Here is a 12,308-nt window from a genome sequence, read left to right as displayed (position 1 = left end):
TTGTTTTCCAAGTCGTTTAATTTAATATTTTTTTCCAGCCTTTTCTTAATTTAATTATATTGTCAAAAAGGGAATCAGAGATTTTAAACGTCAACAAAAATACTTAGTCGTCACTGCCAAGTTAAAATAGAGACACTACATAATCTCATACATGTATTTTAGTGATCAATGGTACTTCTCCACGCTCCCATGTAAGAAGATATTAACTGTGCATTTGTTTTTGTTTTTATTTTTGTTATGAAATATAATTATTCACAATAAAAAAAAATAACAAGAACAATAAATTTATATTTTTGTTGTCGTGTTTTTTATTTTTAGTCAAAGACTTTACCACGAAAAACAAACATACATTTTTATATACCATGAAAGAAACTTAAAGAAATAATCACTTCAAAGACAGTGTACACATGTAATTTTTAATAAATTTTAATTAAATAATTTATTTTTCAACAATGCAACTTAAAATTAGATGCTTATTCTTGTTTTTTTTTTCCTAGTTTTTTATGCTATGCAGCTTCATTGTCAAAAAAAAAAACCGGTAAAAATGAATACTATTTTAATTATTTGTAATATTTTAGTAAAAAATATATAATTAAGGAATGTGTTTGTACAAGTTCAAGTTTAAGAAATTTTGAACATAATAAACGATATTTTAGATGAAAATTGACACAACTTCGTCTAATAATTGAATTGAGCCAAGACTTGACCAACATTTTCTACAGGCTTGGTTCTACTGTGTGTCCACTTGTTGTAATTAGTCGAGACCGAGATGGAGATGATGTGCAAATTAGGCCCAGAAATTATTCTTCAAGAATTTTTTTTCTTTCCTTTTGGGTTTCTTTCTAGTTATGTTTCATGATTTTAATTTGATTTTTATCTTAATTAGTTAGGTGGTTTAATCTTTTTTTTTTAATTAACATGGGTATCCGAATCAGTTTGTGTATACCTCAACTGATTCTACAGGCCCTAAAATTAACAATCATGTAAAACTCAATGACTGTCATATTAGCAACCACAAAGTTTGAATATAAGATCATAGGGAAAGCAAATCCCTCGGTCCCAGTCTCTTACAATTAGTCACCAATTTAATCACTATTTAAACAGTACTGTAGCTTATTTTTTAAAATAGCTAATATTGATTAATTATTCATAGCGTTACATATGCTTGATTATTTTTAATAAAATGTATCTACCTAAGTGGTTTGGCATCATATGATTGGTGTTTTTTTAATCGCTTACTTAATAATTATAAGATTTATATAAAGTATTATGTATATAATTACGAAAGCAGCGTCTGATTTATTGTGGGCCCGCGATAACAGACATTTGGGACTGTTTAGCATAAATCACGTGCTTAAAATCAAACGGAAATTCCAGCTTAGCTGTCTGCTTTGCCAGGTCAGGGTAATTTGTACAGTTAGTGGATCATTCATTGATTTTGACTTTTTAAATATGCACGCGCGGTCAAATTAGTCTCGACGGCAGTCATCACTCGCCACTCGAAATATATAAATAAATAAAAAGATTATCGTTTCTGTTTCTTTTAAACTCTCGCAAGTCGCGATAGGTTCTATTTTAAACCTCGCGGTCACGGCTGTATTTTAGGCGGCCGGGAGATGAATAGGTTTCGGTTTTTTTGGAATATATTTAAAATATTTTTTATTTAAAAATATATTAAAATAATTTTTTTATTTTTTAAAAACTATTTTTAATATCAATACATTAAAATAATCTAAAAACATAAAAAAATATTTTAAATAAAAAAATTAAAAACTTTTAAAAACATAACTTACACCGTATTTCCAAACATGCTCAAGTATCATCCATGTAGAGCTGCCCTTCACTGTTCTTCAAGGCCATGGCCTACGAGGAACTTTCATATTGTTGATCTTAACATACATTAGAGAGAATGGCCCTATGATTTTTTAAACAGTATAGATATAATTTTTTTACATGCATTCCAAATGTAAAATGTTATTTAGAAAAATCAATTTTATTTTAATATATTTAAAACATAAAAATTTTAATAACTTGATATGATTTGATTTATCCGGTAAATCTAAAAATAACTAGAATAATTTTCAATCAATTTTAATATTAAATGATAAAATAAAAAAATTAATAAAAAAAATAAAAAAACAACTTGTATCAATCCACATAAACTCGTAAAATTTATAATAAGAGTCATAAAATAATAATAATTTTATAGAAAATAAATTAGAAAAACAGTTTAAAAAAATCAAAGAAAAAAAAACCACAATTGAATTAATTGTGTGTTTTTTCTTAAAAGATTCTTGACATTTTTACCGTACATTCAGGAGTAATATTTTTTTAAAAAAATGATATTTTAGTAATTTGATCGGCATTGTTTTCCTAAACGAGCTTTAAGAAGTCAAATTAATATTTTTTTCAATTCTTGACTTTTCATTTAGCATATTCTTGGAGATGCCCTCAAACAAGAGTGCCGAGATGTTGTCTTGTTTTTTTCCAACTGTACTGTAAGTAATAATTTTCTTAAATCTCGTTTAATTGTCATCGAAATAAAAACGTGAACGCACGCAGAGGATGGTAGCTTTTGGTCGTGCTGTAAGCACAGCTGGAATTAGCGGGACACAGCTGGCATGTACGAAGGATACGTGACTAGTACCGTCGCAGTCTGATCTCTTTTTATTTTTGTTTTCTGCTCTGAGAATCAAGTACTGGAATGACAATAAGAATGGAGTTTTTGTTACGCGTTCAGGTTTTATTATTATTTATTAAATAGAAAATAAATTTTCATATTCTTGTAAATCTATTTCAAGTATTTATTTTTATAAAATATTATTTATTATTCACTCCCTTCCCTTTTACACATGCTGGCCTGGTGTTTTGGGACTTGTTGTTGGATATTCTGTTAAAATTACGAAAATGGCCTTGCCCCCGAGTCTTTTTAAAAGAAAGTATTTCATCAGGATAAAAGTTAATGCAATAATGTTTCCAGACAAGTTTTCAAGCTACAATTATTTTTCCATGTCAATTTTAAACCTGCAACTTTAGAGAGATATTTTAAGAATGTTCGTTGCTTAAATTTTGATTTCTTTTATTTAAAATAAAATATTTTTTTATATTTTCAGATTATTTTGATATACTGATATAAAAATTAATTTTAAATCGCTACCGCTATTACAATTCCTAACACATCCCAAGATCAAAGAAACCGCGCCACAAACTATAACTAATGTAGTGTTTAGAAATTCAACAGCATCTGTTTTCTAGTTTGATTTTGTTTTCAAAATGTGCTTCACTAGAGAAAAATTCAGTTTTTTAAGTGTTTTTGATGCGTTTGATAAATTAAAATTAAAAATAAATTTTTTTTAATATGTTTTAAAATAAAAGAATATTTTTAAAAACACTAGACGTCACGATGCCAAGCACGCGATGAAACACAACTGGGAGGTGAAAAGCCTAGGAAAGGAAAGAGAGACTTGTGAATGTTTGCTGTTGCCATCTGAGCTGGGAACGAGAGATCTGAGCAAGGCAGTGAAGAAGCATGCCTTCAAGAGAGATGAACGTGGCCATGGTTAAAAATTTGAAAGCTACATGCTCTCTCCTTTTCCCCGCATGAATGTCAGTATGTGTGAAGAAAAGGAGACGATTAGCTGTGACAGACGATACAAGTTTCAAAACCAACCTGGAATGCACATACTACTGTAAACACCAGCTGCTACTTGCTGCTGTCTGGTAGCATTGATGAAGTTGTCGATTCTTATGTTCTGGTCTCTTCGGCTTGAAAAAAACTAATAATAATTAATTAATATTATTGCAGGATAAATAAAATTAATGTTGCTTTGTTGCTGTGTGCCTCGAACGTTGTCGTCTCGTGTGATAATTAATTCATTAATTTGTTTGGTTCATTGAATCGGTCCCAACTAGGTCGCAAGTGAAGGATGGCGAGTCGAGCCAAGGAGGAAGCACTCTCGAGTTAACTCGGCAGAAACTTTTGTATTCATTGTAATCCGAGACCAAAAACAGGAACACACTCATCATGTTTCATTTTTTTCCCCCTTCAATTCAATATCTTTCTTTGTCTGCACACGTGATTTTGTAAGGAAGAGGGACTTCAACTATAATCTCCTCTTTAATTCGGATAAGAAATGCATCTATAATGTATTTTTAAAATTTTGATTTTTTTTGTTTGAAATTAATTTTTTTAATGTATTGATATGAAAAATAATTTTTTAAAAATAAAAAACATGATTTTAATGTATTTTCGAGAAAAAAACAGTTTAAACCGCAACCGCTACTATACTCTTTAATATCTTATAAAATTATTTTTACATTTAAAACTATGTCCAGATGCATTTGACTAGAAAAAATATAAAATTAATTTTTTTAATGTATTGATATATTACATGCTATAAATAAATTGCAAAAACCATGTGGCACGAACCCAATTGTCATCAATATCATGACTATCTTCAAAACAATAATTATGTTGTGGATGAACACAGGATCGGCATGCCTTATCCACTAGTTATACGAGCAGAGAACTTGGTAATTTTGGATCACGAGTCACAATCACATACTAAAATTAACGAACGAGCACGAACTTGGTTCACACAAGTAAATTGCAATTTAAAAGAACACGGGCATTTTCTAGCTATCCACCTAGCCAGCCCAGCCCAGCCCTGCCCTCCGTGCCTGTCTCCAGATCGGAAAAGGGTCCTAATCAAACGAGTCAAACGCAATCAACACCGACCATCTTTCTGCTTTCAAAAAAACCAATGAAAGGTTTTGGTGTGTTTGTTTTTTAACTTGTAATATCCTTAAACTCGAATGGCAATTGCATGCACCAACCCCACAAAAAAAGCAGCCACGCCCAGAAGTCAAAATTCTCATTAACCTCAAAAACTATTCACAAACGGTAATGAAATCAACAAAAAGATCCTCGGCAAAAATCTGTCAATTTCGAGCATTAACAAGGGCGAATTTGTCATTTTATTACCTCTATAAGTACCGTCCAGTTCGCTTTCCAACGCTTCTTTAGTCAAGAAAAAAAAGAAAAAAAACCATTCCATTCTCTCTCTCTATCTCTCCCTTCCCCACAAAAAAAAAAAAAAACTCCTCCTAACACTTACCTGTAAAATCTTATTATAAAAAAAGAGTCTTTTAAGCCTTTCCTCGAACTGTTCATCTACAAATAGGCACCTTCACCGGCGATTGTCTCTCGCCGCTGAATCCGCATAAAGTATTTAACTTTTCCTATCTGGGTTTCATTCAGATAGTTCATTTACATAGCAAAGTTGCAATGTTTCACAATGAAACGGCGTCGGTTTTCTGTTTCTTTGGACTGGTGAGCGTATAGTAGCGGTATAGTTGGATAATTGGTGCGTGATGGGGAGGTTGGCGGCGGTATTGGCGGCGGCTGCGGCGGCGGCGGCTTGTGCGGTGGCAGGAGTGGTGGTGGGGAGGAGGGTACGGAGTAGGAGGAAGTGGAAGAGAGTGGCAGGAGTGTTGAGAGAGTTAGAAGAAGCATGCGAGACACCAGTTGGGAGGTTAAGGCAAGTAGTGGATGCTATGGCTGTGGAGATGCACGCTGGTTTGGCGTCTGAAGGTGGCTCGAAGCTTAAAATGTTACTCACTTTTGTTGACCATTTGCCTACGGGGTATAATAATCCATAATCTAATCTACCTCTCTCTTGTTGTTTTTGTTACTGGTTGTGACTTGTGAGAGATACTATGTGGTCCTCCTTTTGCGCGTGTTTCTGTGTTTTGTTTGATTCTTGATTGATCCATCATCGCTGGTTGGTTTAGGAATTAAAGGGGAATGATTGATTGAATGGTACTTGTTTAGTTTCTTTTAGTGATATTCGTATGCCTAGTAATCTTGAATTTGATAGTTTGGGTTTAAAATTTCATTTTTATGGTGGTTTGATATTTTTTTTCCTATTTTATTACGATCTCGTGATCGTTTTCTGGGGTGTTCTTGTTGCTTTTACTCTTAGCTGTTTTTATCTTTAATTAAAATTTGATACAGTTTGGCCATTTGTTTCCCATTGCTGTTTTGGAGTGCTTTTTGAACTTTTTTTCCCCTTGTTTTCTTGCAACTTGGACAGTCTTTCTTTGTGTTATTTCTTTTTCTTGTTTCTTCACGCTTTCTGCCAATTTTTTCACTGCAAAAGTGTTTGGTTATTCCAGTTTTATTTTTGTTTTGATGTGATGTTCAGTCAATTTGCTGTTTTCTCCTTTGTGTTGTATAAGTTTGTTTTTAAAGTGTTTTGTGGGTTCATTCGGTTAGATGATTCTGGTACAGTGGTTTTGGAATTGGATTTATTTGTAAACGCACGCGCTTTTAAATTATATATTCATGTCCTGCTCTCTGTTGTTTTGCAAAACTTGATTGTAATGAATCGATCTTCTCGCTACTTTAATATATTTTTTTCTCAAACAAAAACATGAGTTTATAGAATCTAAATGTTCTCTTTCTATTCCCTTCTATTCTGATTTAAAATGCTATAGAACTGTTTGAGAAATACTACGTGTTTAGGTTCTCATTTAGTCTTCTTTTCCAAGTGGACGAGATTGGTTGCTCAATGAAGGACAGAATCTGCGTTTTATTCAATGAACAGAATTTTCATACCCGACTCTTTATTTAACAATTGTTTTAATAGTTTGTCGATGCAAATACATAATTGCAATTTTTATGTTAAAAGCGCAGATTTATTTAGAAACATAGTATTGATGCATTACATGCCTTCAAAGGGAGTTCATAGTGTCTATTGCTTACACTGGCAGACTTTCCATTTAGCGCCATCCCCTTTTTCTTTTTGAGGTGTTCTGGCTGTTGAAAACATGCGCAATGATAGAGATTAGATATTGGATGGAGAGGGTGTGTTTACAGTTGCTAATAGTCTTTAGCCTGGTTCCTGTACCTGTCTTTGAATCATATATTTGCTGGAAGAGTTAGGATCAAGTTACACCAGATGTGGCCATTTCTTCTATTATCCTTCCTAAATCATTTGAGGCTCATCCTTCTTAGCTACGGTTGTTTTTTATCCTTTACCCATGCATGCCATGTATATCAATTTTAAGTTCCTGAAGCGAATAAGAAGAAGAAAGTTTATCCCCATTTGTGATATATAAATTAGATAGATATGGACATCCAATTAATTTCACATTTGGCATGTATGGTATTTGTAATGTAAATGTATAATTACTAGCTTGCTTGGGGATATCATACCAAATAAGCAGTGACTATGTGCTTCTGTTTTTAAATTTCTTTTTTTTTATATCAATTATTAGAGTTGGATCAATTTTCAACTATGCGGTCTATATTTGTATTGTTTGCTTAGGTTGCATTGGTAAATTGATTTCTGATGTTGTTGTCAGGAGTGAGATAGGAACTTATTATGCTCTAGATCTTGGGGGTACTAATTTTAGGGTCTTGCGGGTTCAGCTAGGAGGTAGAAGATCTTCAATCTTGTCTCAAGATGTGGAGCGACGACCCATTCCCCGGCACTTGATGACAAGCACAAGTGAGGTGACTGAGTTTTAACTGCAAATATTTCACTATCTTAGGGCATGCTTTTGGAAAAGAAAAGAAAAAGATAAGAGATCACCTCCTGATAAGTATGGAAATTATTGTGCATTTTTTGGCTACAGGATCTCTTTGATTTTATTGCTTCAACCTTAAAGCAATTCGTTGAAAAAGAAGAAAGTGGTTCTGAGCCTTCTTCAGTTAGAGCAAGGGAGCTTGGGCTTACATTTTCTTTTCCAGTGAAACAATTGTCTATTCGTTCGGGTATCCTTATGAAATGGACAAAAGGATTTGCCATTGAAGATATGGTAAGCTAGATGATGTCTGCCAAGGAAACTTTGTAAATGTTGACTGCGTAATTGTTAGTTGGATTTCCGGTGCCTTTTTGCTGTTCTCAATATGTCTACACATGTTTTGTGTTGTTCTTAAGGAGCAGTAAGTGAAGTATTGGAGCACCTAGGATGTGTTTTTTCATTGCATGTAATTTTAGGATGAGGAAAAATCTTAAATATACTTGGCCTGATAATTAAATCACTTATCATAAATATATTATAATTTAAGTGATAATGCTTCTATTAGCCAATCTGGAAGTTTTTATACATTTTATTCAAGTGACTATTATAAGTGAACTTCTGTTTCATCTCCTTTTTTTACGGACTGATTTATTGCACAAATGATTGTAGGTTGGAAAAGAGGTGGTTGGACTTTTAGAAGCAGCATTAGTCAGGAGTGGTTTAGATATGCGCGTTGCAGTATTGGTAAGCACTTTCTTCTCTTATGGAAGCAACGTTGATATTTGATTTCCCTTTAACCAATATAACAATTCAACTATACAGTTATTGCTATTTGAAGGTATTTTAATAAATAAAAAGTCGATGCTTTTGGGGTTGTACTTCAATTGGCATTATTGTTATCAGTCAAAAGCATGCTTTAGTATTTTTGAATAGTAACTGTTAAGTGGTCAAACATGTATACTATTCCAAATCAGTTTAAGTTTTTTCCTTAGGTCATGTACTTTCTGAATTGAATAGCTGGACCAGCATTGCAAAGTTAACCATAATTTCATTCATGGTCAGACCTAAAGAAGATCGAGACCATTATCGCAGACTGCTTGTGAAGATTTTCCCCATCTGTTTTACTCGCATGAAGTTTCCTTGATTGAAAATCTTTGGTACTTTATCATAAGAAAAACACCTACTTTACAGTGACTGGTGGAGTTTTACTCATACCAGGATCTTGAGTAGCTCGTAGTTGATGTTGTACTGTATGCAAAATAAAGTTGATCTTACATCTTTAATGGATTGATCTAGAACTTAAAAATTACCAAGTCATGCATGTATAAATGCACAGACACCAGTATGTTTGAGCCTGTGGATGATCCTTTTGTTGATTTCAAATTTTCCTTTTCTCAATAGTTTTTTTTTTATATATAAAAAAATTTACCTGGATGTCTTTTCTGGACCTTCATCTCTTTAACTATTGTTGTGGAGGGTGGTTCATTGGACAGCCTTTCTGTTTTAACACCCCCCCCCCCCCACAAAAAAAAAAACAGTACTTTACTTTTCCTATAGTTTTTTTTTTAATGTTTTAATGAAGAGGTGCACTTTGTTTTGAACAGGTAAATGATACTGTGGGAACCTTAGCACTTGGACATTATGATGATGCTGACACTGTTGCTGCTGTGATAATTGGAACGGGTACTAATGCCTGTTATCTAGAGCGGGCAGATGCCATCATAAAGTGTCAAGGTCTTCTTACAACTTCAGGATGCATGGTACTGTTCTTGTCTCGTTCAAGCATTTTACTGTGATTAACTTGAAAAACGATCCATTATTATATTTGCTTACTCACATTATGCTTTCTCTTGTTTAACTAGGTTGTTAACATGGAATGGGGAAATTTTTGGTCATCCCATTTGCCAAGAACTTCTTATGATATTGATTTGGATTTGGAAAGCCCTAACCCAAATGATCAGGTAAGGAGCAGTTTCTTATGTTTTTATTATTTGTTACTATAAAGGACCTGCTCAATGTTTTTTGTTGGATTTTGTTGCAGGGTTTTGAGAAAATGATATCAGGAATGTATCTAGGTGACATTGTTCGGAGAGTTATTATTAGAATGTCGCAAGACTCGGAAATATTTGGACCTGTTTCCTCCAGATTATCAATCCCCTTTATTTTGCAGTATGTTACATATTTACACAGAAATCTTGGGTGGACTAGGAGTTGATTTTATTGTTGTATAAATGTGTCATCTCTCTTGATATTCTATGCTTATTGTCATTTGAAGCTTTGTTTCTCTTTAATTTCTTACTCATTTTCCTCTATTGTTAATCAGAACACCCTTGCTGGCTGCAATGCATGAGGACGACTCTCCTGAACTGAAAGAAGTAGATAAGATCTTGAGAGAAACCCTGGAGGTAGATGGATCACTCATGTTTTCCTTCCTTGTGTTTATTGAATGCTGCTATGGATTGACTATATCGGTTTTATTTTCCTGTGCACCTGTCAATCTCAGATTTCAGAGGTCTCTTTGAAGGTCCGAAAGCTTGTTGTAAGAGTATGTGATGTTGTGACCCGTAGGGCTGCTCGATTGGCAGCTGCTGGCATAGTGGGAATCTTGAAGAAGATCGGACGGGATGGAAGTGGAGGCATCACTGGTGGAAGAAGTAGAAGTGATGTAAAAATGAGAAGAACAGTTGTTGCGATTGAAGGGGGTTTATACACAAGTTATACGATGTTCAGAGAGTACTTGCATGAAGCCCTGAATGAAATATTGGGAGAAGATGTGGCCCCACATGTCATTCTTAAAGTTACAGAAGATGGATCAGGCATCGGCGGAGCTCTCCTTGCTGCCGCATATTCATCCGGCAGTGTGGAGAACGTACAGTCGCTATAAATATATATTATTTATATACATATAGCTCCCCTGTAAATGTAGAATTCTTTCAATATCTTTATATATATAAAAGGGTTTGTCAAAAAGAAAAAATGTCATCTTTCTAATGATTCTCATTGTATCTTAAGCTTTTTAATTTATTTATTTTAGGGAAGATTTTTTTATAAACTAAATCTTTGAGAAGTAAATTATTTTTTTAATGTTTGTTAGTGTAATAAAAACCAAGTTGGAAAATAATTTTTTAATTTTTTTAAGCTTATTAAAATGATGAGGGTTTAATTTGATTAATAAAAAATAAAAAAATAATTTTATAAATTATTTTAAATAAAATAAATAGTAATAAAAAAATTAGAAGGATAAAATTGAAATAAAAATATAAATTATTTTAAATAAAATAAATAGTAATAAAAAATAAAGATTAAATTTGATAAATAAAATTTTTTAATATAAAACATGATAAGAGAAATAAATAATAAAAAAATAAAAATAAAAGTTGATATAATTAATAAGTAACAAGATATTTTTAAGAAAGTGTTTGATGTAAACTAAGTCAACTATTTTTAGCTGAAAAGTATTTTTTATTAATTAATTTTTTTAATGATAAATAAAAATAAAAAGAAATTGAAATGTAATTTTTAAAAGATTATTTCCTATGAAACATACGAAACAAACAGTATTTTAATTTTCTTCATTTTTGTTTTTGAACACCTTCCTTTTCAATCAGGTCTTCTGAATATTTTTGCTGGCTATGTGAAAAGTGTTCTTCATTTATCGCGCAATGAGAGAGTTGTCTTTACAAATTATCCCCCTTTCACATGATTCAGGAATTTTTACGCTCTGGAAGACGTTAGGAGTGTTGAATTTCTTGGCAGTTGTTGGGGCCAACAATCTCGTGGTTATGGCGAGTTTGAATGACCATCAAGTTCCGCTCCTCCATCCATTATCATTGGTCGGCAGCCCTGCCATTCATCTCCTCCGACTGTCATCACTTATTGACTTCACCACCACCGCCACCACCCCCACATGCCATCGCCATCACCATGCTAGATATAGATGATTTTGTTCATGACTTTTTTTTCAACTTTTTCATGATCATCTGATCTTATGATTAAGATGGTTGATTTTGAAAATTAACTTAATTTAATTTTGATTCTTGATTTTCTTTTTAATTTCATCCTTTATTAGGATTTGAGTTTTTTTTTTTTTTTTATTAAGGTTATCCTCAACCGTCAATTAGTCAAATTAACTCAAGTTGCTTTGTATTTTTTTAAATATTTTTTATTTTTATCATTTGAAGTTGGGATATTGAGTTTTGAAATTTCTTATTTTTAATGTTTTTTTTATAAGGTTAATCCAAGTCAATTCAGATTCACTTGATTTTTTCTAATATATTTATTTATTTAACTTTAATAATTTTATTTATTTATTTTTAATAATTTTCTTATCCTAATCTTATACAGTAGATAATGGATCAATAAAGAAATAAAATTAACTCTTATTAAGCGAGCGTGGGAAAGGGAAGGGCCGAAGGGGTATCAATTCCTTTCAGAGCATGAAGATGATGTGACCAAGGTGGTGGTGGTGATGGCATCGTAATCTTTGGGTAGATTTATTTGAGGGTCATGTTTCCCTCGTCAGCAAGCGTCGCCAGTTTTCATAGCCACGTAGAGTCATCCATTACGTCATCAAACACCAAAAGCATTTTATTCTATTTTTAAAACTGTGTTTGAGATTGTGTTTTGAGATTGTTTTTTTTAGTTTTAATTTTTTTTATTTTAAATTGATGTTTTTTTAATGTTTTTAAATTATTTTGACATGTTAATATTAAAATAAAAATATTTTTTTAATATATTTTAAAATAAAAAACATTTAAAAAAATAACTTAAAATAATTT

At 32.2% G+C, this 12,308-nt stretch overlaps 1 protein-coding gene across 1 annotated transcript; it reads left to right on the top strand.

Moving 5' to 3' along the window:
* Positions 1–5,021: 5,021 nt before the first annotated feature.
* LOC133679176 (hexokinase-3-like) lies at positions 5,022–10,614 on the top strand. The gene is made up of 9 exons (XM_062101690.1): positions 5,022–5,645; positions 7,369–7,519; positions 7,642–7,824; positions 8,200–8,274; positions 9,135–9,290; positions 9,393–9,491; positions 9,572–9,699; positions 9,854–9,935; positions 10,034–10,614. The coding sequence occupies exons 1-9, from the start codon at positions 5,374–5,376 to the stop codon at positions 10,412–10,414; spliced, it is 1,527 nt and encodes a 508-aa protein (XP_061957674.1). The 5' UTR covers positions 5,022–5,373; the 3' UTR covers positions 10,415–10,614.
* Positions 10,615–12,308: the final 1,694 nt, after the last annotated feature.

This window comes from Populus nigra, chromosome 19, assembly GCF_951802175.1.
Source record: "Populus nigra chromosome 19, ddPopNigr1.1, whole genome shotgun sequence".
Lineage (NCBI taxonomy): Eukaryota > Viridiplantae > Streptophyta > Magnoliopsida > Malpighiales > Salicaceae > Populus > Populus nigra.
Note: the sequence above shows the minus strand (reverse complement) of the source record. Positions and strands in the feature narration are given on the sequence as shown.